We start from the raw sequence: 27,561 nt of genomic DNA, 5'->3' as shown, positions 1-27,561 counted from the left end.
CAGAGGTGCACTAAGGGCAAACTAACAGTGGGATCCAGGGAAGATGACTGAGGGACTAGTGGTTCAAAATAGGGTCTTGGGCAGGGGAAGCCCAGCATCCACTAGTGAGGAGGCCACTGCTGGTCAGGGTTGGGGGTAGGAGAGCCCTGGGCCCTGCTCCGAGGAGCTCCGAGAAACGTTTTATGACTTTCTAAGTGGGAGCTCTGCTGACAGCTTAACAGTCAGCCCCTCCCAGGCTGGATTTCATATTTACGAGCTGAAAGGCTCGGAGGGGGAGGCTCAGGAATCCAGCCCACACCACCCAATCCTCAGCCCTCTGGCTCCGGGGCCAGGAAGCCATAAAAAATGATCTTGCATTGCTTCCCTTCCCCCAAATGGTTCTTGAAGGAGGGTGGGGGTGGGGATGGAAAGCTGAAGTTGGAGGCAGGGAAGATTTTTCAAAGCCTGCACAAGCAGATACCCCTGGAGGAATGCCACAGAACCCCTCAGTCCTCGTAGGGCAGGCCAGCCTCCTGGGGCTCCTGGTCTGAGCCACCAAAGGCTCAATGTACTTATTTGTGATGCTACTCCAGGGCAGAGGCCTCATCGCTGATTTCTCATCCAATTTTGTCACAATAGCTGTCTCCTCCTGTCCCCACCAGGCTGCCCCGGGACCTACTTCCTCACTTCCAGTGGAAGAACCTGAGGCACAGCCAGAGAGGAAAAGGGAGCTTGCCCAAGATCACACAGCATATTAGTGGCAAAGCTGGACTTGGGCCTCCTAATTTCCAGTGAGCAGGGCATGTGGTACACTGGGAAGCATAACTAACACGGCTGGGGCAGATGGGAATGATCCCTTCTCTTTCTAGAACTGGTCCCATCTGTGCATTGGTCAGCTGTGCCACTCTGTGTCTAGTTGGGATGCCCGGTCCAGGCCTAAGCGATGGCTCTCTTGCTTTGCTCTCCCCCATCCCAAAGCTGCAGAGCTGCCTCTCCTTTTCAGACTAAGGTCAGGGACTAGATAAGTCCTGAGACCAGTACCCGGAGATGGAAGTGTGGTCCTGGGGACCCTCTAGCAGCACACCTTCCGCCTGCCTTTCCCCCACCCCCACAGTGTCCTCAGCCCCTTGTCTGGCCTGGGAAGTGTCTCCCACAGGATGTGGCCGTCTGGCTGGCTGCACCCTCTACCACATCCCTTCTGGGCACTGTCCAGTCCCGATGCTGAGGAACGCTGACCACGGAAATGACCCAACCCTCTGTCCCCAGCCCAGCCTGCCCTGGCACGTTCCCCAGTCCACACAGCCCCTTCTTCCTGCTGAAGTGGGTCAATCCCACCCAGGGAAACCAGCTCTCTGCTGGGGATTTAGTACATGGTCCTCAAACCCCCAGTGGGGCAGTGGGACTAGGAGGAGGTCTGGTCTCTGGGGCTTGTTGGTGGCTGCAGGCCACCTGGTCCACCCCCTGTGTCTTTCTCTGTGATCTGGGCCCCTTCCTTAGTGAGGGGCTGTCTGCAGATAATCAGGGAACAGATTCTGAAAGAAGGAAGAAAAAAAAGCACTCAGGCGCCAGACAGGATCCTTATCTTCCGGGCCGGAATGTCAGAGGCAGTGGCAGGCAGCGGGGCAGAGTGTCCTGCAACCCAGGCCCTCCATTTGCAGCCCGGAGAAGGGGAGGAGGGACCCGCCCAAGGCACTGGGGCCATGGGGACAAGAGGTGGTGGTCTGTTGGCTGCTGAGGGAGGGGGCCTGGATACCAAATCCTCCCTGGTCCAGCTCTCAGGATGCCCTCCCCCAGGGTTCAAACCACAGACAAGGGAAGGGAGGTCCAGGAGAGTCCCCCACGGTCTCAGAACCAGCAGCCCAGGAGCGGGCTCTGCCTTCAGATCAGCCATGTATCTCCCTGTAGTCTGAAACACCCACATGGCCTCTTGCACAGACTTCTTGAGATCTCCCCTGGAGACAGGGGTTATGAAATCTAACTGGGGGGGGGGGGGGGGGGGGGGGGGGGGGGGGGGGGGGGGGGGGGGGGGGGGGGGGGGGGGGGGGGGGGGGGGGGGGGGGGCGGCTGCTTCTTGCCAGTTCTCACAGAGCTTGGGAGCCCAAGGACAAGTGACAGTGGCTTTGTTTCTCAGGCCAGCCCCTGAGCCCTCCTAGTGAACCCCCACAATGTGGCATGTGAGCCCTCCTTTCACAGGGCAGGAGGCAGGTTTTAGGATGGGCACCATTTCCCCAGCCTGGTCCATAAACCAACAGAACATAGGAACCTGGTCTTAGGTAAGGCGTAGGTAGGCTGGGCTGAATCTCAAGGACAAGATGTGCTGTTTGGGGGGGCAGTATCAAGTGAGGGCAAACGCTCTAGGTCTGGATTCCAATCTAGGTTCCCACGTTCTGGCTTTGTGACTATAGACAAGCAATTTTCTCCACTCCCCACCTGGGCCTCAATTTTCCTCCTCTATAAAATGAAGATGTCTTTTGAACTCTAACATCCAGCAGTCTTACACTTGACTTAGCTCACAGTTGGGTCTCTGCCCCTGAGACATTTGAACTGTAATCACCAGAGAGCCGGGGCACATCAAAGGAACATGGAACTAGTATTCTGAATATCTTGTGAGGGTCTTCATGTTCTGCAGGGCTTGGGCCAGTTCATCTCCCAGGGAGAGGGATGGAGGAGGAGGAAATGCCAGTGAGTGAGTCTCGACAAAGAAGGAGACTTCTGGCTGGTGCTGGGGATTAAAGGCACGCTCTCCTGTGTCCATGCAGCAGCCTGCGAGGGTCTGGCTGGCCTGTCCCCCAGCTGTCATCTGCAAGTCCTGGCCCTCATTAGCTGCTCTGGCAGCTGAACACTGGAGTATGCTGGTGGTGCTATGAACTGAAGCCAGTCTGGGGCAACACCACTTTTAGGGGCTTGAAGGATGGACCTCAGAGGTGTGGGAGGAGGAGGGGCAAAAAGGCATGGCTTATGGGAGGGGCCGAGGTGAGAGCTGGCTGGAACCTCCAACATTTTCCGGGCTGTTATTCTGGGCAACTTTTTATTTATTCAGTGGCTTGGGATGCGGCTTAGCATCTGTCAGCTCAATATTTATTACAAGCGCATTGGCCTTGGACTGCGGACTTGTGTTGGGGCCACCATAGGACACTCTTTCTCCTCATGGTCAGGACATATGGAAGGAAGCCTGCCAGGAATTGCTGAAGGATTCCACCTCCTGGAGAGACCACCAAATCCAACTCTTTCTGCTTACATTTGGGGGAGCTGAGGTCCGGAGAGAGAACCGGTCTTGCTCAAGGTCACAAGGTACACTGGTACTTGAACTGTGAGCTCTTGTCTATCATGGCCACTAAAGGAGCCAAAATTACCCAGGTCCCATTCAGGGACGGTAGCAGCAGAGCAAACAGAAATCTTGGGGGAAGAGTGCAACCACAAAAAGGCTTACACAAGGTCCTCAAATTCCCCAAGCCTCAGTTTCCACAAGCCAGGTAATTACATACAAGAAGGAGCTGCTGGGAAGACTACCTGGAGACACCTGGGGAGCTGTACAACTGGAGTGTGTAGGTTTATTTACAAGCTGTTTTGGCAGGGCTGGGGAGAAGAGAGACAGGAATCACAAACCTGATAGGATCGTCCTAGGAAGTGGGGAGAAGTATGCTCCCAAACCCCTTCTTCATCTTGACCTCTAACATAAGGCAGAAGACAAATAATACCTCAGCAGCAAGAACTCCCTCTTAAATGAAGACACCCAAATAATCCACAGCAACCCTGGGGGTGTCAGTTGGCAGAGTGGTGACATCACAATCCTACCCAGCTCCAAGCCTTCTAGCAGCCATGAGGTCAGCTCTGAAGATCGGGAACACCTCCCCCACCAGCCACAAGCAGAGCCAAGAGGAGCAAGGCACTGAAGGCACTGCCAGGGCTGGGGCAGCTTGTGCTGGGCGCAGGCTCCAATCCACGAGGACCTTCCCATACCCCCTGTTCAATCACTTCTCCTCCAGCCCTCATTTGTATCTCAGAACATTTCCCCCATGAATGCAAGATTTTTGCTTCTCATATAACACATAAGCTGTGGTGTGAACTTCTGGTAAATGAAGATCTGATTTAAAGCTGTGTGTTATCAGGGGAGGAGAAGAGACAGGTTCCAACACAACTTGGCTGTCTTGCCAGGAAGAGGAGGGATGTGAAGGAGCAACCAGTTTTACTCGGGAAGTTAGTGGTGAGGGGCCGCAAGGCAGTGCCAATAAGTCACCTTTCAGATAAATGATCCATGCAGGACTTTGTCAGGGAAATGACACCCTATTTAGGGCTTGGGGCTGCCACATGGAACAAAGAGCAGCTTCACCTTGTAGAACTTTCCCCAAATGGCAGAACTTTGGACCAGGAGAGACTGGGGTTCTCCATCTTAGCTGCACAATGAACTACCCACGAGCTTTTAGAAATCCCAACAGCGAGGCCAGACCCCGGATAAATAAAAGCAGAATCTCTGGGGTGGCACCCAGGCATTGAGACTTTTAAAGCTTACCAGGTAAATAGAATCATCTGGGGTTGTTAGTAAAAATTCATATATCTAAGCCCCACCCAGATCTCCTGCACCATAACCTGTAACCATGAAGGCCAGCCAGGCGAATTCTGAACTCACTCTAAGAGACCTTATATACAACTGGGATGGTTCATTCACAGAGCACCTTCTCATGGGGGGCGGGGAGGGTGCCCTCAGTACCAGCCACTGTGCCAAGCAGTGGGTACAGCAAGTTGCAGGGCGCTGCCCATGTGGAGGACACATTCTAGTGGGGCTGTTAAGAGATTTAAGTACTGTCCACTTGGTTCTGACTCATAGTGATCCTGTATATGGGGTTTCAGAGACGTTAAATCTTTGTGGGAGCAGAAAGTCTCATCCTTCTCTTGAGGAGCAGCTGGTGGGTTAGTGAGGAGACAGATGATAAGCTGGCAAACACATAAGTGAATACCCAGCAATAATTCCAGATGGCAACAAGTGCTTTAAAAAAAAGAAGAAAGGCAGAAGGCTCAGAGCAGGTCTCTCTGTGGACAGCACGTTATAGCGGAGAGCTATATGACAAGAAGGTACCACCAGAAATACTCCAGACACAGGTCTGCTGCTGACGTGAATCTGTCACTGCTGAGCCCGCACCCTCACCATCCACCAGCTTTATGAGGTTCCCTAAGTGGCATGAACAGTTTGCACTTGACTTCTAGTGTAGCACCATAGGATCAGCACTGGACTGCAAACCACAAGGTTGGCAGTTCAAACCCACAAACTACTCCTTGGAAACACTATACAGGGTCGCGATGAGTCAGAACTGACTTGGCGGCAATTAGCAGCAACAGCTAACCTGAAGGTTAGGAGTTTGAACCCAATCACGGGCACTGCAGAAGAAAGGTCTGGCAATCTGATTCTCTAAGGATCACAGCCCAGACAACCCTACACTGTAACACCTGGGGTCGCCACAAGTCAGAATTGACCATAACAGGTTTGGTTTGGGTGTACACAGGAAGTGCTTAGAAGACGCCAGGGGGACGTCATTTTCTGTCCCTTAGGAAAGCCTACAGACCACCAGGTTGAGAAGACTTTAGAAAATGTACAATTCAAAGCAGCAAGGTGTGGCATTGCGGGTTAATGGGCAGGACTGCCAAGTCGGTTTGAACCCAACTTGAGGGCACTAAACAAGGCATCTCAGAACACACTCATCCAATGATTAGCTCTGGTGTGTCCTCTCGGGTCTGAAAGGGTTAAATGGGGGACTCAGGGCACTGTGGAGCTAGCTCGCTTGTAGGCCCCAGTCTTCTCCATGCTCCCTCCTCTCTCCCTAGTTCCCTGTTGTTATTACTGCCTGTGGAGTCCTGGGATGGCGCTCTCTGTATACACAACACGGCTATTCCTGCTATGGTACATGCTTATTGCCCCTCAGGTCATGACACATGGGGGTGGGATGCGGGGGTTTGGGATCATGGGGTCATCCACCCCCATAGTCTCTCTGATGGTAGGAAGGTCCTTCCTCTCACACCGGGAAGCCCATCAAAGACCAGACAGAATGGTGCCAGATAAGGCTGTGGAATTTGGAATTTGGTGGGGCCTGGAGTTTCCCCATGGAAAGGTTGGTCCCAGCTGTCCACGCATTGTGAGCATTCCAAGGAAAGGTATGGATGGTATATCCTGGGGATGAGGCAGGCAGCCAGGTACCCAGAGTCAGAGCTGATGTGGGGGGAAAGGCAGAGTGATCAGAGACCAGAGCCAGCTGTCTTCAGATTGTCCCTGTCCAGGAGAGGCAACCTGGGTCACCAGGTGACTCCATGGACTGTCCACTGAAATCTGTTTCTACGTAGCCACTGACAGGCTCTTGCTCAGGCCCAGCCCTGATTTCTCCCTCAGACTGTGGTGGGGACAGGAGGGTTAGAAATTGGGGTGTCCGGTCTTCAGCCTGCGTGACTTTGCTGGACGAGGGAGTGAAGGCCTGCTTCCTGATCCAGATTACATGTCTCTGCCCAATCGCAGCTCCGGCCTTGATTGCTGCTGTTGTTAAGTGTTATCAAGTGGGTTAAGACTCCTGGTTAAGGAGCAGCTGGTTTGAACTGCTGACCTTGTGGTAAGCAGCTCAGTGCTTATCTACAGTACCACATAAAGGCCTTGATGGTCTTCCTTAATCCCCCGTTGGGTCCCCTGAAGTTAAGGTGAGACAGGGTGCCCTTAGAGGACAATTTAGAATACTCTAGAATGCTGCCTTTCTTAATCTTTCTTAACTATCAATCCAAGGCAAGAATGGACGGATTGCTGAAGATGGATCACCAGCAAAGGAAGTTGGAAGATAACCTGGAAAGCTGCTTCACCTCTCTCTGCCTCAGTTTCCCATCTGCAAAGGGGGTGAACACACTCATGTGACCACCTTCTCAGGTTCACAATGCGACAGAGACTTTTGATTGTGCTCTGAGGACTACCCTTCCCCAAGCATACACAATTCCCTAGAAAATGACTAGAGAAGGAAGGCAGTCAGAAGGAGATGCTGGGAGTGCCCTAGAGCCTCTGGACCAATCATTCCAGTGTGTCCAGGATTCTAGGGTCTTGGGCCAGCACTCCAGTTCAGTGGGTCAGGATGGGAAGGCCAGGGTAGACAGTTTGCTGGCCTTCACAGGCTTCCAGTGGCCTCTCCAAAGAGGTCAAACCCTCAGCTGGCCCAGCCCTATCCTGCCCTCAGCCAGCTCCACGGGATCCGGGGCGTGGTGGGAACACTGTCAAGTGTGGAATAAATGATATATTGACTGGTAAGCCAAGTCTTTCCGGTAATTATGCCCTCCAGCATCCTGCCCAAGGGTCCTCCCCTTCTGTAGAGACTGAGGCCTGGGCCTGCCAGTCCCCTCACAGACCTACTGGTCTGCCAGCACCTGGTGCATTCAGACAATCCCTTGCAGGACTCTTGGGGTGCCCCTGGGACTACCAGGTTTCCCCTTCTGCTCCCCTGTGACTAGTTGTTAAAATGGCAAAGGTCAGGGAGAGAGAGCTGCCTGATGTTGGCTGTGACAGGCCTGGGGAAAAGACCCAGTTCTGTCCATCAATCAACAGCTATTTATTGAAACCAGAATTACATCTGTGGAAGATTCTGCATTTACAAAGCAGTTTCAAGTTCTTCTATCCATTCATCACCCCACCACTGCACAAATTACTTAGCAGCTGCCATTCACTGGGATGCTGAGGAAGGCACATAGAGGAATAAATGAAAGCTGGTCCCTGCTCAGGGACAGAACATAGGTACAGTGGGCTGAATTTGGAGTTTAGAGACTAGGGCTAAACCCAGATGTCCGTATGCTCCTCCCAGACAGAGCCACTACAGGAATAGAAAGGCTAAGTGTTAACAGAGCCGGGCCTGAGCTGAGGGCAGGAAGGAGTCCATGGGCTAGGAGGGTCTGCCACACACCTGAATGCAGATGGTGTATGAGGGGCTGTATGTGTGTATGTGTGTATGCGTGTGTAGGAAGGGGCTGGACAAAAGGATCCGGGACTTATCTGAGGCCCCGAAAGCCACCTGCAGACACTGCGGGTAAATAAATGAAACTATTTTCCAGATGGTGCGCATGAACTTAGGGTGATGTGGGTCCCCATCTCTATGAGGTGATGTAGGGTTCATCATGGTCATGCCACAGAAAATGGCCCAGGGGCTAAAGGGATGTTTCCAGGACCATGTGGAATCAGAAGTCTCAATGAAAGCTTTGGCAGGAATGATGCATCTGGGTCCTGCCCCTCAGCAGCAATGCAGGAAATTCACCTCGGTCCCCATGAAGGGTTCACTATGTGGTTCTCAAACCAGAGTGGAGGGGTGTCCATCCGAGGGCAGGGAACCGAATGGATTCAAAAGGCCATCAGAAGAAAAGAGAAAAGAGGTGTGGGGTGTGTTCTTTATTATGTGAATGGTACCATACTACCTTTGTACAATCTTCTTTCATTTGTCAGTCTGGCCTGGGAATCTCTCCATGTCAGTTCCTGGACAGCGTCATCATTCTTTTTCATAGCTGCATAGTACTCCATTTAGGGATCCCTGGTGGCAGACTAGGTTTAGCATTGGGCTGCTAACCAGAAGGTCAGCAGTTCAAACCCATCAGCTGTTACTCATGAGAACGATGAGGTTATCTGCTCCCATAAAGATTTACAATCTTGGAAACCCTAAGGAGCAGTTCTACTTTGCCCTAAAGGGTCACTATGAGTCAGCACAGACTCACAGAGATGGCAGTGAGTTTGGGGTTTGAAGACTCCTTTTCATGGATGTGCTATAGTTTATGTGGAGTCCTTGTGTGGTGCTGTGGGCTAATGTGCTGGACTGCAAAGCCATTTGAACTGCAAGGTTGGCAGTTCAAGCTCACCAGCTGCTCCTCGGAAACCCTATACAGGATTGCTATGGGTCAGAACCGACTCGACAGCACTTCACAAAAACAGTTTATGTGGCGTCCTGGTGTGGCGCTGTGGGTTAATGCACGGGACTGCAAAATCGTTTGAATTGCAAGGTAGGAGGAGGTTCAAGCTCACCAGCCGCTCCTTGGAAACCCTATACAGGGTCACTATAGGTCAGAACCGACTTGATGGCACTCAACAACAATAATAGTTTATGTGGATTACTGGTGTGGCGTGTGGCACTATAGGATCAGCACTGGACTGAGATCAGCAGTTCAAACCCACCAGCTGCTCCTCGGAAACCCTATACAGGGTCTCTGAGTCAGGAATCAACTTGACAGCACCTAACAACAACATAGTTTAGGTAACTACTCTCCTTAGGCATGTAGAGCAATGACAAACAATGTGGCAATGCATAATCTTGTGTATACATATTGTTGTGTTGATGACGGAGTATCTTACATGATGATTTCTCAAAGTGAGATTATTGGGTTAAATGATGAAGGGCACACAGTTTTGTTAGGGATTCTATTATGCATTCCCACCAGGACTGTCAGAGAAGGCCTGTGTCCCCACAGTTTCTCTAGCAGAATGGGTTGACATATTTTTAAAAATATTTTAAAATAGTGACATATTTTTAAAACATTTTCTAGTCTGGTAAGTGAGACATGGTAGAGGATAAGTACAATAAACGGCAAACCACATGGTTAGCGGTTCAAGTCCACCAGTTGCTTCAAGGGAGATTTGCAGCCTCAGAAACCCTATACAGGGTTGTTATGAGTCAGACTGACTGGACAGCACATAACAACAATGAGTGAAGAGGCTCTGGTGGCACAACAGTTAAGCACTCAGCTGCTAATGGAAAGGTTGACAGTTTGAACCCACCTGGTGGCTCTGTGGGAGAAAGCCTTGGCGATCTGCTCCCCTAAAGATTATAGTCAATGGGGGTAGCTCTACTCTGTTACACGGGGTCACCAACAGTTGAAAATCCACTCGGCACCTAATAGCAACAATTATAAGTGAGTTTGAAGGTTTTTTCATGTGTGTGGTAAAGTTGTTGTTGTTATGTGCCTGTGGAGTCGGTTCCGACCCATAGCGATCCTGCACAGGGTTTCCGAGGCTGTAAATCTTTATGGGAGCAGAAAGCCTCATCTTTCTCCTGTGGAACAGCTGGTAGTTTCAAACTGCTGTCCATGAGATTAGCAGCCTGATTCGTAACCACTACCAGAGCTCCTTGTGTGGTAAAATAGAGGATCAGAAAACCACAGCATAGTGGACTCCAACATCCGGCAGCTAGACCGCTAATTATGCAGATAAGGCAGAGTGGGTGGTGTTTCCTTTTAGTATTCATAAGAAACTGAGTTGGCAACTAACAACAACCATGTGTCTTATTTTGTGCATTGTCTTTTACCTATTTCCAAGTCCTTTTTTTCCCCATTTCTTGATCAGATCCTTTGTCCCTCAATCTTTAAGAGTAATTTATGTTGTTGCTGTTACTAAATTGGTTCCAATTCACAGCGACCCTGTACAGAGTTTCTGAGGAGCAGCTGATGGGTTTTAACCACTGACCTTTTGGTTCGCAGTCCAGTGCTGATCCTAGAGCGCCACACCAGGAGTCCCGAGTTATCTCGTAGTACTATGACTATCAGCCCTTTGTTTGTGGTACAGGTTGCAACTATCTTCTCCCAGTATGTCAGATAATTCATCTTTTGACCTTACTTACAGTGTTTCTAAAATTTTTCAAAATTTACCTAATAAAATGACCTTTTTGATTGTCCTAGGGTTCTCTGTTTCTGGACTGTAAGATTAACAACTCCCTCATTTTTGTTACAAAACTTCTACCTTTACAGTTGTGACAGTAGCAATTAGTCATGATAACAATTACTCATTATTGAATCATAAGAATCTTATCCCCATCTCTTTTCACCAGACCCATCTAGACAAGATGAAAACTATTTAGTGGGGACTCTACCCACCTCCCAACACACACTCTTTTAACTCCCTCTTGAAACTTGTAAGCCAGTCACTTCGTGCCTTTATCACTCCCTCATTTTAGGTAGCCACCAAGGGAGAAGTTGTTGTTGTTAAGTACTGTGGAGTCAGTTCCAACTCATAGTGATCCTGACCAGGGTTTCCAAGGCTGTAAATCTTTACGGGAGCAGAAAGCCTCATCTTTCTCCCATGAAACAGCTGGTAGTTCCGAACTGCTGACCTTGAGGTTAGCAGCCCAATTCATAACCATTATGCTACCAGAGCTTGTTTGTGGGACCCTATCCAGAGAAGCAGCAACACCAGAGATGGAGGCAGAGATGAGGACATGGAGAGAGGGAGCAGCTGATGAGGACTCTGGACTTATGGAAAGAGAGAGACTGGGTACTGGTGGCCAAGAGGCAGGCTTGCAAAATGTGCCCTTCGGTTGTTTAAATTATTATATATACATTCCTGAGTGTTTTTGTGTACACGCCCCCCACCACCAAAAAACAAAAACAAAAAACAGAATGGAAACAAATACTGTTGGGCTGTGAACCGCAAGGTCAGCAGTTCGAAACTACCAGCGGTTCCGTGGGAGAAAGATCGGGCGTTCTGCTCCTGTAAAGATTTACAGCCTCAGAAACCCGGTACAGGGTCGCTATGAGTCGGAACCGACTCCATGGCACTTAACAACAACAACAACAACTGTTGAATAATGACACATGGAGGAGATTGTAATCATTTTAATGAAACGATGGTCTAAAGCTGATGTTCTCCCATGTAAACTATCACTCAGTTCACAATTAAAAAAAAGACCTTTTTATTTTATCGTCCCTAGATTTTGAATCATACTTAAAAAGCCTCTCTCAAATCAAGGTTAAAATGGATTTCACCCATATTTTCCACGAGTGTGGTGCTGTGTGCTAATTCGCTGGATTGCTATTAAAGTTGGTTTGAACCACAAGGTTGGCAGTTCAAGCTCACAATCCAAATGTAAATAATGATATACAAGTTGTTGCTGTTGTTAAGTGCCGTTGAATCGGTTCCTACCCATAACAACCCTGTACAGGGTTTCCGAGGAGCGGCTGGTGAGTTTGAACTCCCACTCTTGTAGTTCAAACTGACTTTGCAGTCCAGCGCATTTACCCACAGAACCACACCAGGATTTATTTGGATACATACGGACACCTAATACATTTGGAGTTTATTTTTCTGTAAGGTCTAAGACACAAATCAAAGATGAGCTTTTTCCCCAAATGAATACCCAGTTGTCTCAGCACCATTTATTAAAAAGTCTGGTTTTACATCAGTAATCTGAAATACCATCTTTTTCATATGCCATATTTCCATATGCATTTGGGTCTAATTCTCGACTTTCTGTTATCTTGGACTGATCTATTTGCCAACTCTGCGACAGTATCACCCCGTTTTAATTACAGAGGCTTTGTAGTATGTTTTAGTATCAGGTAGGGATAGTATTACCTTCTTTATTCTTATGCCTCTAATTAGCTTCTCTTGTTTAACTACACTGGCTAATGCCTGTAAACACAGTGTCGTGTAGTAGCAGAGAAGATGATTGTCCATGCCTCAATATTGACCGTTGTGAAAAAAAACCTTTAGAATTTGTCTGTTAAATCCACTGGCTTTAGGACTGTTGTTGGTAAATGCTGTCGAGTCAGCTTCAACCCATAGTGACTCTGTATAGGGTTTCTGAGGAGCGGTCAATGGATTTGAACCACTGACCTTGTGGTTCAAACTAACCTTGCTGTTCAGAGCATTCTCTTGCAGTGTTGCATCAGGACTCAGAGTATATATATACTTCACCAAGCTCTGGTAGCGTAGTGGTTACGAATCGGGCTGCGAACCTTAAGGTCGGAGGTTCGAAACTACCAGGTGCTCTGCGGGAGAAAGATGAGGCTTTCTACTCCTGTAAAGATTTACACCCTCAGAAACCCTGTACAGGGTCGCTATGGGTCGGAACCGACTCGATGGCACATAACAACAACACAACAACAAGCTAAAAAAAAAATACTTTAATGTACACCATATTCACAATGTATTTATAAAACCACACTTACACTGAATGGATACTGAAGTTTATGCAAGGTGTTTTCAGCATCTATGGAGATAAGCATGATTTTGCTTTCTAATCTTCATTAATTTGTATTGCTATCAATATGGTATATGGTGACGCTGAAGGATAAGCACTAGACTGCTAATCACAGAGTCAGCAGTTCAAGCCCTCCAGCGAGGCTGTCTTAGAAGATTTACAGTCTTAGAAACCCTATATAGGGTCACTACGAGTCCGAACCGACTTGCTGGCAGTGAGGATTTATTAATATTAATGGATTCATTTCAAGCCAATCTTTGCATTCCTGGAATAAATTCCATTTGGTCATGATGTTCTTTAAAAAGAAAAAAAAAAAAAAAAGATCAAAACTATCATTTATCAGTATGTGTTCTTTCTGTCCTCTATACACATTAATTTAATCCTCAAGACAGCCATGTAAGGTTTTATTCTTCCCATTTCACAGATAAGGAAACTGAGGTTAGCAGTGATGAAGCAGCCTGGCTATGTTCACACAAAGAACAGAGACGGGGGTGGTATCCTGTGTCTGTGTGATTCCACAGATCCTAATGGTGTGTGGGCAGTGCTCTCTGGTGGTATAGCCATTTTAACCAAGCTGCTATAACTTAGTTATTAAAACAATGCTTATTTCTGATAAGTTATTTTAGTTTGATAAGTAATGTAGTTATTAAAATGCTTATTTTTGATAAGATGTTAGAAGGGGAAGATCTCTGTAGGAACTTGCCAGAAGCGTGAGCTGTCCTCTTCACCCTACCCCATCCGCATCCACTTGGCAGCAGAATGGAGTGAGGGCTGGCAAGGGGCTGCCTAACAGGTGTGCAGTCAGCAAGCCGTCTAAAGGATGCTCCGGAGTCGGCAAGGCAAGGCAAGGCAAGGCAGCAAGCTGCATCCTGCAGGCCCACCCCATCCCTTGCTGCCCTTGGCTTCACTCTGTCTTGGCATTTACGTCTCAGGCTCTGGACAGTGTGGAAGCAACTCAGAGAATGAAGATTGGTCCAGGGAGGCGGCGGGCTGGCAGGGAACAAAGTAGAGAGAAGAAAACTCCCCCTCTCCCCTCACTCCCCACTGTCCTGCCTGCCCTGTTTTTTCTATGAACAGACAGCCGGCTGAGGGATTATGTAATTTCTGGTGGGCACGGCAGATGGTGTGCTAGCTCAGACAGCATCAAACCCAGCACTGACACTAACCTTCCCTGACATGGCACCTTGGCCTTCCCTGCCCCAGGGTGCAGGGCAAGTTGTAGGGGATGGAGCACAGAGAGGGATGGGAAATGGCCCCAACTCTTGCAATTTAGCTCAATAACCAGGATTCATAGGGATGATCCCCGACCATACCTTATGCTAAAACCCACTCCATGTCAAGAGTGGCGGGGCTGGTGGGTTTGAACCACTGACCCTGTAGTCAGTAGTTCAATGTTTAACTTGCTGCACCAGTAGGGCTCCTTCAAGAGGGGAATATTAGAAAGAAAGAAGGGGTGGGGAGTGACATCAATTTGTGGGTTCATTTCTTTCCAGAGAGAAGAAGAAACTGTTGTGGACCACAAACTCCCCAAAACCAATCAGGGATCCCATTTTACAGGAAGGAGATAAGGACTCTGAGAACTGCAGTTAGTGACAGAGAATGAATGACCTGTAACCCATCTTCTGTGATTCCAGAACTGAGTCTCATTTACACAAGTGAGGGCACTGAGGCCCAGAGAGGGAAAAGGACAAGCTCAACGTCACACAGCAGATTAACTACGTAGATATGATAGGATCCAGGCTTCCCAGTTCTTAGCTCAGGGTTCTGTCTGCTGTTCTCTTCCCTTTGTGTGTGTGTGGGGTGTGTGTGTGCATGTCTATGTAAAAGAGAGGTGGTCAAGAGGAGAATGTGGGGCAGCAGAGGTTACTATGCCAAGCTGCCGGAGTTATCTTGGCTGCCAGGCTGGGATTTCAGACTAGTCTATGGCCCAGGGGGCTCCTGGCCCGGGCCAGTGGGAGCCCAGCTGTGAAGGCAGCATCTTGGCCAGGCCTACAGATGCCTCAACAAAAAACCTGGAGATGTTTAATCTCCTAGAGATACGCCTTGAATGTTCACAATGGACATGGGACCAAGGGGAACCTAGCTCAGTCAAGTCCTGCAGCTGCCCAGGGGGGTTGAGGCCTGAGCTCAGCCCCATACCTGCTCCCAAACCTCAGGGCCAGTGTCCATGCAAAAGACATTATTTTGAGCCAACAAAAGGAAAGGTGGAAGCAAGCGCTCCACAGATGGTGCATGCATACACAAAACACAGTTTAAAGGGGTCTAGACCAATTATTGGACTCCTGGTGTGGCGTTGTTGGATTAGCACTGGACTGTGAACCACAAGTTCAGCAGTTCAAACCCACCAGCTGCTCCTCGGAAGCCCTATAGAGGGCTGCTAAGAGTCGGAACTAATTTAATAACAACAACAGACCAGCTATACCTTGCTAAGGCCACCTTAAACGTAAGTACCAAGTTTACCAGCCCAGTGAGTGTCAGCCAGCTGCTCTCTCCACCCAGAAGATCTCAGGGCACTTGACTGCAGTGCTTGGTTAATGCTTTGTGGCTCCATTAGATTTGATGAATGAATGTTCTCTGACCTAAGGATCAACCACTAAAGACCTGGCTCTGACTTCTATAGTGCCTAGTACACAGAAAGTGCTCAAAGAAAGTGCGAAGGAAGCAGGCAAGCAAGTGTAATGGGCTCATCTAACTTATTCTTTGGCATGTTGTCCACAGCATGTTGTGCACAGTAGAGACTATCACAGCAGCCTCCTAGCTGAGTAAGGGGTGACCATGAGTCCTCATTCATCTGTGTGCCAGGCACTGTGCTGGGCTCCACGGGCATGTGGGTGAGCAAAAGCAGCCCCAGATCCTTAGCTGTCTTAACACCACAGCCACTCGCCCATCGCCTAGTTTCTACTCCCTCCTGCCTCCATCCACTGACTTTGCCTCCTATCCCTACTGGCTGATTCCCAGGGCCCTGGCAAAGATAAGTAAAGGTTCAAGGCAATCCCCTACAACATACCCCACCCAACCCAAGGTCACTGCTCACCCGATTCCTCAGTCTAGTTTTGCCCAGCGGAGTCACAGGATGACCACCAAAGGTAAGGTTTGGGAGGGGGTTAGGAACTACTTTCCTGGAATTCTGACTCCACTTCTTGTACGCTCTGCATCTTCCATGGGTGCCCAGGCCCCAGGCCGGGCAGGCAGACGCCTCTGATCGCATTACAGAACTGCTTTGCTTTGTTTCTTTCTCCTTATGCCAATAATGCCTCCAGACGCCACTCGGGGCCTCTAGCGGCTGCCCGCTCCTGGGTGATCTCAGCAAAAGGCGTTCTTCCCAGACCTTAGGGAGCACCTCCTGGGCTGCTACAGGCTCAGGTAGGCACCAGGGCCAGAAAAGACAGGTTTTCCTCTTTCTGCCCCTCTCCAAGCTCTCTGGACAACCAGGAAGCTTCCCCTGGGAATGCCCTGCCCCGTGTTCTCCTGCCTAGAGATTTACAGTGAGAGAGACAGGGTGCAGGCCCAGCCAGAGGTCAGCCAGATAGGCAGGCAGGACACCCACCCTGGGCTAGGACTGCATGTACTGTCTCTGGCATCAATTATTGTCCAGTGCAGTGGGTGGTATCTCACAAAGAGGGAAACTGAGCTTCAGTTATCCGGAGTCACCTAACCTAGACTCTAGGGGTTCAAGTCCTTTTACCTCTAAAGCTTCAGCTCTCATCACTGTATAAAAAGGGATCTAACCCCACAAGGCTCTTGCTTCACTGCATGATCAGATGGGAGTCAAGCACTGAATTTAGAATTTGTTTCCTGGGCAGGTGTGCAAGGTTATCCTACTTCAATGCTTCATGAACACAACCCCTTACCAGAAAAACACTCTATTCTATCCATCTTTCTATTCCTCCTTCAAGGGGAAGCCAAACTCCATCCTTCCCTCCTCCAGAAAGCCTTCCCTGACTGCGCAGCTCTTCAGTACCTTCTACCTCCTAGCCATAGCCTAGGCATTGCCCACTGTATAGTCAATACTTGTCATCAATAAAATGGTTGATGATGATGATGTCACTGAGCACTTTAGAATGTGCCCAAATCTTCCATGCATTACCTCATCCATTCCCATAACCATCAGATGAAGTTTGGCACTGTCACTTTCATTTTACAAATGAAGAAACTACAGCTGAGAGAGGGTAGGCAACTTGCCCTAAGACACACAGCCAGATAGTGACACAATCAGGATTTGCACCCAAGCAGTCTGACTGCACAGCCTGCCCTCTATCTAAATACCACCACGTCCCAGTATGTCTATGTCTCAGCTCATCCTTGACTGAGTTCCCCTCTGCTGTACCACCATAATGCTGCTCCAGGCCCCCTGCCCTAGCATCACAGGCCTGGTACAAGGTCCATACCTTACAAGCATGGAGGGACGCAGAGTCTGTCAATTACTTAAGGGCTAGGTCTGTGTCTTGCCCCCCTGTGACCCTCAGGACTCAGCACTAGCCTACATACCTGGTTTTAGGGCTGGGCCATGTATACCAACACCTGACGTGAGGACAGGGTTTCTCATTCCCTACTCCCTAGAGGAGCTACCACATGCCTCTGAGAAATCGAATAGCATATGGCCTGGAAACCAGCTCTAGGCAGTCTGTTCCTACCACACCTTCTACAGGGCCCCAACCCTGAGCCTCAGTTGGGGGAAGGGGCTGACAAGGACCTCTTTTCTTCCAAGCTCAGGACGCCATGCTCAGTGGGATCCTCTTCTCTGTCCTGGGCCCTGCTTGGCATCTGGGACTCTTGGTCTCTGAGATAGGAGACACTTAGGGAGCAGAAAAAAAGGACCAAGGTTCTAGAGGTTGATTTATGGCTTCAGAAAGGCACCAGGGCCACAGAATGTGCACAAGGGCATTCTAGTCAATATATTGACTTTTCAAAGGGGCCTCTGTAAACACAAACGGTTCTGGGCTTTAGCTACCTGTGTCTCTTGATGGCTTTGGATGAAACCAGAGAGGGAAAATGCCACCCTGAGGGAGCATTCCTTCACCTCTCCCACCCTAAACTTACAGATGTGGAGACCAGCCAGGACCCAGAGAGGAAAAGGGACTTGCTCAAGGTCACACAGTTGAAGGAGAACCACCAGAATCTCCTAAGCCCATGGCCACGAGGTTCTGCGCCTCCAGCTTTCTCCCCACTTTCCTCACCCCTGCCCCTTGGGGGAGGAAGTCTCTGGCACTGCAGGGTTATTTCCTGAGTTGGCGGCACTGATAATAATCCCTGAAGTGCAGTACACACCAGGCACCATGCTAAACAAGTGTCTTAAAGTCCATTCTGACTCATAGTGACTCTCTATAAGGTTTCTGAGGAGCGGTTGGTGGATTTGAATCACTGGCCTTGTGGTTCAAACTGACTTTATGGTCTAGTGCTTAACCTACAGCACCACAGCAAATTATATAATCCCCAAAACAACTTTATGAGGATGATCATCATTACCCCCATTTTACAGGTGAGCAAACTGAAGCACAATACAGTTAACTGAGCTACCCAACATTACAGAGTTAGTAAGCAGTGACAGTGAGAGGCCACATCGGGCACCCTTCTGCACCAGGTGTATGATGGCAGAGGGCTTCTCAGAGGTGGTGACACGGGAACCTTCTCCCTGTGACTGGCTCACAAAAGTAGCTGGCTAGGGAGTCTGTCCTTCCCTTCTTATCAGGCTGAGGTCTTGGGCAGAGGGCATGGCAGAGGGCAGAGATGTATACCTCCCCACCCCCACCCCCCAAATAATCGCTATCAATAATACTTAAAAAACATTTTCTGGGCTTGCTCCAATTTTGTGAGCCACACATAATCAAAGAATAAGAAACCTTTTTCTCTGGGATTGTCCCCTGCCCAGGCTCTATTCCATGCAGTCAGTGGTAGCAGAGAGGGGCAGGACCTCCAAGGCACACCTATTCAGTTGAGTGAAAATATGATCACAGGTGGGTTCACCAAGAATTAGTGACCATCCAACAGGATGACCAGAGTGGATGCTGACCAAACCAAATTCCCAGAGCAGTGGGGAGAGGCCTGAGGCCTGCTGTCCTTAAGCTGCCCACCCCCCGTCTTCAGGAAATGCTCTTAGAAAGCCTGAACGAACAGCGTCAAGGTCTGGCACACAGCCCCTCCTCATTTACTCTCTGCTGTGCTCATCCCTACCTGTTCTGCTTACTGTGGCCCCATTGGACATCTGAAACTCTCATTTAACATTTTCTGGACTCAGTTTTCCCTACAGGCCTCTCTACGGGCCAGGGTCAGGATGCGCTGGCTCTGAGTCCGGCTTTTCAGCTTCTTAGCTAAGTTCTTGTTGTTGTTGTTAAGTGCCGTCGAGTTGGTTCCGACCCATAGCGACCCTGTACAGGGTTTCCAAGGGTGAAATCTTTACGGGAGTAGAAAGCCTCATCTTTCTCCCGCGAAGCGGCTGGTAGTTTCGAACCGCTGACCTTAAGGTTCACAGCCCGATTCGTAACCACTACACTACCAGAGCTAAGCTCTTAGGAGCAAGAAATGAGGTCCCACAGCAAAAAGGATTCTGTGAACTGTGAATACTATGCACATACACAGGGTTGTGACTTTCCTATGTTACTGTTGTAGTTGTTAAGTTCCGTCGACTTGGTACTAACTCATAGAGACCCTGCATAGGATTTCCAAGCAGTGGCTGGTGGGCTTCAACTGCTGACCTAGAGGTTAGCAGCCCAGTGCCTATTCTACGGTGCCACAGCACGACTCCAATTTTCATCTGTCTGTCTATTTCTAAGCAGCACATCTGATCCTAGATTTAAGAAGACAGCAGGCCCGGGAAGCTTGAGAGCCCTTCACCGGTGAAGGAGATGGTTAGGAGAGGGGAGGCCAGTGTGTGCATGTTGCTAACACTAAGAGTCCCGGCCCTGGCATGCCTTCCAGAAACACTGCACTTCCTTTGGGATGCCACCACTTAATGCATGAGCCCGCTGCCCCGTCTCCAGCTGAGGTCAGAAACCTGGAGGAGGAGAGGAAGGGAGGAAGCAGGACTCAGGTCAGAGGGCAGATCCTCAACCACAGCCCTTCACACTGTTGCTCTGAGTGAGCAGCAGCTGACTGCAGGACCCTGGCACCAGGGTCAAACTCTGCTCACAACCCCTCAACACAATGCTGTGGAGTCAGGTGTGACACCTGACTACGTGTTACGGAGGAGAACTGAGCTCTGCAGGGTTTGCTTGGCTGTCATCTTTATGGAAGCCAACCTCCAGGCCTTTCTTCCGCGGTATGACTGAGTGGGTTTGAACTTCCGACCTTTCAGTTAGTGTTGTTAAGTGCTGTCGAGTCAGTTCTGACTCACAGCAATGCAGTACAGAGTTTCCCAGTAGCGAATGGAGAGTTTGAACTGCCAATTCTTGTGGTTCAAGTAGACCTTACAGTCAGTCCTGCGCTGATCTTACAGTTGTTATTACTGTTAAGTGCCTTGGAATTGGTTCCGACTCATAGAGACCCTGTATAGGGTTTCCAAGGAGAGGCAGGTGAACCATGAAACCCATTTGTGCCACCCAGGGAGAGCTCCCAGGGCAGGGCAAAATGAGGTCTCACTAGCATAAAGGGTAGCTACCTGTCCTGGGTCCTGTACTAAACAGAAATTCCCAACACAATACAGAGGGTATTTCCTTTGCTGGTGGCGAGTCAGTCCCCATACTACACAGAGCTATTTATACACAAGCACACCACAGCCATGCCCATAAGCATATTGAACAACCCCCCCCAACACACACACCCAAGCATACACATATGGCCATATACATCTCACATCCTCATATACACAAGGCACAACACTCCCAGCGCACATGCGTGCGCTCACACACACACACACACACACACACACACACTCCTCCTGCACACATTGGCACACACTCCACCTCCACACACCTAACACCCCAACACAACACCACACCTACCCTCACCCCTCACCTCGCACTACACACTCCCACCTCTGCCTACCTCCTTAATACCCACTCTCACCCCTCATCCCTATACACACTCTCACACCCACAAGCTCGCCTTCCTGGAGAGGAAGCTGTGAGGAGCTGGGGGCAGCCTGTTTGGGGAAGTGAGAAGGGGGGGTGGCCCGGTACGTTCACTAGTTAGGCAGTGGCGTGAGAGCTGCCATGGCTTCAGAAACGGGGGCAGAGGCAGAAGGGGCGCGGGCACCGGGTGAGAGGGGCTGAGGCTGAGGAGAACTGTGGGAAGTAACCCGCTGCTACGGTAGCGCTGAATCAAACCCACAAGCTGTGGCGATGCTAATCAGGCAGCTTTGTCAAAAAGGGTAAATTCGGGAGCTTCCAGCAACTCGCAGCTTTGGGAGAGAAGGAAGAGGAAACAAAAGGGTTTGGGAGACGGCGAGCAGGGAGGCAATTTATGCCTACACTCCTGCAAACGTTTAGGCCTCCTGATAACCGGGAACCTGGAGGAAGGGGCGCCTCCATCGCGGACCTGTGGCTTTGAGCGCTCAGCAGCAGTTGGGCGGCCGGCTCCCTCGGCCGGCTCCCTCAGCCAACCAGAGTTCCTACCTGCCCCGAAGGGCGGATCCAGCTTGTCCCTCCCAACTCACAGTGGGGAGCCGAGGCCAGTTCTGGGACATCGGTCTTCTCACAAAACGCCCAGAGGTGGTACTCACTTGATTTGTCTAACCAAAATGCGTCCCTCAGCACCCAGCTACGCACAGGTCCAGAGGGGGCGCCCCAGCCTCAAAATTCAGAAGCCAAGCCAAAAGGGTGGGGCACACGGATTCCGGGCCTTCAGAAAATGCCCTCTCTGTGTACTACTGCAATTACGGTATTTTCCACTTCCTTTCACCATACTTATTCACAGTTATTGCTGAGCAAATAAATTCCAGAAACTGGTCTATATGGAGAAGAACATGGCATCGGTACTGAAAGAAAATTCATTAACAACCTACAGTACGCAGATGACAACCTTGATTACTGAAAATCAAGAGGACTTGATGTACTTATTGATGAAGATCAAAGAATATATATAGCCTTCAGAATGGACTGCATCTCAAAATAAAGAAAGCAAAAATCCTCACAACGGGAAAATAAGCAACATCATAATAAATAGAGAAAAGATTGACATTATCATTGTTGTTGTTATGTGCTGTAGAGTCAGTTCCGACTCATAGAGACCCTTTACAGGGTTTCTGAGGCTGTAAATCTTTAAAGGAGCAGAAAGCCTCATCGTTCTCCTGCAGAACAGCTGGTAGTTTCCAACTGCTGACCCAGAGGTTAGCAGCCCAATTCGTAACCACTATGCTACCAGAGCTCCTTGAAGTTATCATAGACTTCATTTAATTTAGATTCAAAATCGACACCCATGGAATCAGCAGTCAACCAATCAAGCATATTGCATTGGGCAAATCTGTTGGAAAAGTTATCTTTAAAGTGTCATAAAGCAAAGATGTCACTTTGAGGACTAAGGTGTGCTTGACCCAAGCCATGGTATTTTCAGTCACTTCACATGTACATGAAAGAAGGACAGAGAATAGGAAGACTGAAGAACTGATGCACTGGAAGACCGATGTGTTGGCAAAGAATATTGGAAGCACTACGGACTGCCAGAACGACAAACAAGTCTATCTTGAAAAAAAAGTACAGCTAGAATGTTCCTTAGAAGCGATGATGGAGACACTTTCTCTCACACACTTTGGACATTTGTCAGGAGGGACCAATCCTGGAGAAGGACATCATGTTTGCTAAAGTAGAGGGTCAGCAAGAAAGAGCCTGACCCTTCAGACAGATTGACTGCAACAATGGGCTCAGATGTAGCTACAACTGTGCAGAAGGTGCAGGACCGGGTGTTTTGTTCTGTTGTACAGAGGGTTGGCTAAGAGTCATAACCAACTAGATGAAACTTAATGATTTTCCTTTTTTAAACAAAAAACCCCAGAAAGTCACAGAACACACTTGTTTGGTTTCATTTTGCCTTCACAGCTTTAATGACTCCATTTGTGGAAGCTGTTTAGAAAACCGGTGAGGAGGAGGAGAAAGTCAGAAGCACTAGCCCTGGGGCTCCCTACCCACCATCCTGTCAATGCAGTAGTTTCCCTCAACACCCCCAACTCAGTTCCAGAACCACAGGCCTCTAGTTCCAGCCCAGGACCACGCCCCCCCCCCACTTTTCCTGCATGCCTTAAGTGGGCTACTTTCCAAATGCTTAGCCTCAGGGAGAGACTGCAGGACTGTCCATCAGCATCACTGACCTTGTCCCTAATCACTTGGAGTAGAGGGGGGCCACTTCTCCCCTGGCCCCATCCCTAAAGTCTAGGAAGTTCACAACCATCTTCAGAAGGCATTTGTGGCTATGACGATAGGAGGTGGGAGGCAACCCCCATCTTAGACTCAGCAGCTAGGAACAGGATCACACAGAACTTGTGGTACAGGAGAAACTCCACAACAAAATATGTTGGGATAAACAGCCCCCCCCCCCCCAAAGCTTCAAAATCAGGAATAAAAACACATCTGTCCCTGACTCTACAAATGAGTGTGGAGCTGTAAAATGCTAACAGGAAGCTGGAATGGTTCTTTGTCTTTGTTGTTATTTGAGGTACCTCAAGATTGGTGGTTCAAGCTTACCAGCCATTCCTCCAGCCACTCCTCAGAAACACTCTACAGGGTCACTGTGAGCCAGAGCCAACTCAATGGCACTTAACAACAACAAATTTCAGTATTCATTCCTGATCCCAGGTAGGGCAGTTACCTATTGAGACGTAGATGAGCTGCTGAGCTACCTTCCTCGGGGTACCGCCTATTCTCAGCTTCACTTTGGACCTTAGGCCTCTCCTCCCCTGTTCCACCTCTCCTGGGTCCCTGTGCCCAGCTCACCCTTCTTTTTGCCATCCTGCTCTAAGTCCCAGCCCTTTCTAGTTACCAAGCTGCCCTTTCCTTTTAGCTGTCCAGCTTACGTGGCACCTGATTTCATAATCTTAACACCAGATTCTCAACAGTCAATCCACATCCCAAATGCAACGAAGGGCCCAGAAGGCTTTGACAAAGGTTTATCGGGTTTGAGTTCAAATCTCAGCTCTGAATTCCCATGTGACCCGGGACAAGTCAGAACCTGTCCCATAGTTTCAACTGCTAAATAAGTAGGTTAGAAAGGAGGGGAGGACATAGTTTTTCCTGCTGAATTCCCTGTTTGGGGGGAGGGGAAGGAGGAATAAGTGAGATTACAGATAATATTCTTCCCCTGCAGTGGGACTTTCATGAAAAAGTCCATTAAGATGCTGTGGATTTTTTCCCCATTTGTTTAAGTGAGATAGGTGTTTGCTATAGTGTGAAGAGCAACAAGGATGGAGCACCCCCCCCCCCACACACACACCTCCTAAGTAGAGGCACTAGGAAAACTCTGATTTTAATTGCACTTTAAAAAGAAGTGTTATCAAGACCCCTCAGCTCCTTCTCAACCACCCCAGCCAGAGGCCAAGGAAAGGCTCATTAAAAACTCCAGGAAGGGTGGAAGGGTGCAGTGGGGGAGCTTCCCAGGGCCAACTCGGGCTTTTGAAGTGTTCTCTTCTAGCCAGTTGCTTGCTGACATCTCCTTCTCAGAGTATGGGCTCTTATGGTTCCAGTTTTGATTTTTCCATCATCAAACTTTCCAGTTTAAAAAACAATGTTATAAAACAGGCTCATTTCCATATTCACCGAGGTAGGGGAAGAAAAGGAGAGGTGCCAGCTACTTGTGGGGAGCTTGGGCACCCCCCCCCACACACACAAAAGAACCCCCTTCTGTGGAGACAACTTTCCTGGCCTGAGATTAATCTGAGGCTCAAGGCAGGAATAAATAGGGCTGTGAGAAGAGGATCTCATGTGCTCTAAAGAGCCTGGCTATTGGATAGGAGCTCTGCTACCAAATCAAGATTTGGGGAAAGCCAACACTCTGGCCTTGATTTTCCCCATCAATGAAATGGGGCTAGAAAAAAAATGAAAGAACCACTGGGAACCCCCCCCCAAAACAAACAAACAAACAAACAAACAAACAAAAAAACACTGCAAAAGAAAGATGTTCTCATGTGTCTGCGGCATTGGAGAAAAGGGATTGTGTAGGATGAAAGGGCATATTCTTCCACCCCATGGTTGCTAAGGGTCACACACCACACATTCTGGGCAAAGGAAAGGTTGAAGGCAGACCCCACCAGCTGATCGCTCTACAGGCTGGTGGGCAGGCAGTCCCTGCCAGGCTAAGTAATGAGCATAATTCCAATACCAGCTCTGCTCACTAGTGAGAAATCAAAGCTGGGTATTAGAGACCATTTCTAGCTGGGCACCATTCCTGCTCAAATCCATCAAAGCTCTGGGCCTGGGGTTTCTTCTGGGGAAGGTGGGGGCTGGATGCTTTGTTAAGCAGGAAAGGCAGGCCACCTCCAGCCCTCCTGGAGAACTCTAGGCCAACCAGTCTTGTCTTTCTTCTGCCTACCCAAATCCGCCCCCCACCCCATCCCCAGTAACCTCAGTATTCATTTCTGATCCCACTGGCCTGCTGGTACAAAAACTGCTTCCCAAGACCCAGGCGTGCCCATGTACCATTTACCAAGACTTCGCCCAAAGCTTTAATCACCTCCCCTCAAACACCTTCAAACCAGAAACCAACACCCTAGCCCAGCACCTCCCACATCCAATTGCACCCTTTAAACAAGGCTGGTCACTCAGCAGCCTGCCCCCACCCCCATCATTACCTTCCAGCTTCAAAACACTGCTTTAAATACCAGAGTCTGCCCAAATCATAATTAACTTGGATCAAATGATTGAATTTCGTAACTTTGCAGAACAGGGCTGGAAAAAAAAAATAGTGGGGGATGTGCTAGAACTCAACCCTCACTCTTGGGCCGTGGGAAGCACCAATTCCTGAGTGAGGGATGATCTTTGGCTATTGGGGGAAGGGAAGTCAAAATCTCAACAGAAGATGCTGGGGGGGGGGGCGGTCTGCGTCATCTCCCACTTTCTACATCAGCTCTCCTGCCCCATTCTCAAGTCTCAACTCACAGGGACACCCTGAGAGCTACTCTGGCCATCCACCTCACCAAAGAAAGGTTATGCCCACATACACAGTCAGCGACGCCTTGTCCAGCTGATGGACAAATGAGACACGCACACATCCAAGGCGAAATAGGAGTCTAGGGGTCTCATTTTAGGAGCTCATCAACCCCTTTAAGATAGCCTGCTCTGTCTGTCCAGAGGCTAGCATACCTCAACTAGGGAAACTCCTTAGGATCCACTATATACATACAGCACCCAGAAAAAAATCCGTACAGATCTGTGAGCCCACCATATTGGGGAAAGCTGTGTGTCTGGATTTGACCTTCCCCCCTTCAACTGTCAAAGCCCTTCAATCTGACCTCCTCCGGTTGGTGGAGAGCGACCCGAGCTTTCCACACTCCCCAGATCTACAGCTCTCTCCAGTCTGAGGACTGGAGCCTGTGAAGCGCGCAGGAGCCTGAGCGAGTCGGGACGCGGAGTAGGAAGTTGCTGGCGAACTGCAGCCAGCGTTCACCTGGCCCGCGCAACAGCTTTTTTTCTTCCCTGGCGCTGTAGCCAGGAACGCGAGGAGCCAGGGAATCCCCAGGAAGCAGATCCTCCCAGGAGCCCAGACCCCCAACTCAGATACCCTATTCCAGGAAAAAGAAGCTAATCCTTCCAGGAGGGCTCAGGAAGTTTTGGGCTTATTTTAACCACCTAGGCTGCGCTCCAGCCCACTTTAGAGGGGCCGAGAAACCTGCCTTCTAACTTGTACGCCCATACCGCTTTGTCGGTGGGCTCCAGAGAGATGAAAGACCACCTCAACTTCGGGATGGAGTGAGGCGCAGGGGTCCCCTCGTCTCCCGCCCTTATGTCCAGACGCTCCCTACCTGCAAGGCTCAGCCTCGGGTGCCAGCAGAGTAGCAGCGCCAGCAGCAGCGCGCCCCGTGCTCCGCTCCCGGCCCACATGCTCCCGCAGCCCGGCTCCGGCGCCTCTCCCCCGGGGCTCTCTCCCTGGCCCCAGCCTCGCCGTCGCCGTCTCCGCCGCCGGCGCCTCCTCCTCGCCGTCTTCTCCGGCACCCGGCAGCGCCAGCCCGTGCCCTCCGTGGAGGCAGCGGCAGCCACGCTGCGCGCAGGGCCGTCCGGCGCTCGGAGCGCGATGGGTGTCTCAGTGCTGTGCGGGCTCCGGAGTTCCGAGTGCTCCGCGGACTCCGGTGCCCTGGCTCTGAAGTTGCGCGGCCGAAAGTGAGTGCACTCAGCGGTGCGCGTAGCGGCCGGCGCCGGGCAGTCTGAGCCCCTCTGCGTGCCTCTCCGCGCCCTTGCCGCCGCCTGCGGCTCCGGCGCCTTCGCCGGCCCTAGCCGCCTGCCACAATGCCGAACGCTTCGGCAGGATAGCCGTAGAGAGTCTGGGAGCTGAGGGAAAACCGAGGCGGGGCGGGGTCTGAGCCGGCGAGGGCGGAGCTGGCTGGGGTAGCCTAGAGGGGGAACCCAGCATTCGACTGAGTGAGGCCGCTACTGAGCTTGGGGCCCCTTAGGGGGGGATGCTCGGAAGACGCAGCGCCCAGCACTTTGGAAAACCAGGTTGCTGAAGCAAGACTGGAAACGGAGTATGCACATGTTTCCGAAAACTG

At 50.1% G+C, this 27,561-nt stretch overlaps 1 protein-coding gene across 2 annotated transcripts in view; it reads right to left on the bottom strand.

Annotated features, from left to right (window-relative positions):
- Window positions 1-27,330, bottom strand: part of UNC5B (unc-5 homolog B (C. elegans)) — a 103,448-nt gene extending 76,118 nt beyond the window's left edge. For both annotated transcript variants that reach the window (XM_006835860.1, XM_006835861.1), the window contains exon 1: window positions 26,821-27,330. In XM_006835860.1, the coding sequence (XP_006835923.1) occupies window positions 26,821-26,899 (79 nt within the window). In that variant the 5' untranslated portion in view covers window positions 26,900-27,330. The remainder of the gene's footprint in view (window positions 1-26,820) is intronic.
- Between the last annotated feature and the right edge of the window lie 231 nt (window positions 27,331-27,561).

This window comes from Chrysochloris asiatica, unplaced genomic scaffold (assembly GCF_000296735.1).
Source record: "Chrysochloris asiatica unplaced genomic scaffold, ChrAsi1.0 scaffold00020, whole genome shotgun sequence".
Lineage (NCBI taxonomy): Eukaryota > Metazoa > Chordata > Mammalia > Afrosoricida > Chrysochloridae > Chrysochloris > Chrysochloris asiatica.
Note: the sequence above shows the minus strand (reverse complement) of the source record. Positions and strands in the feature narration are given on the sequence as shown.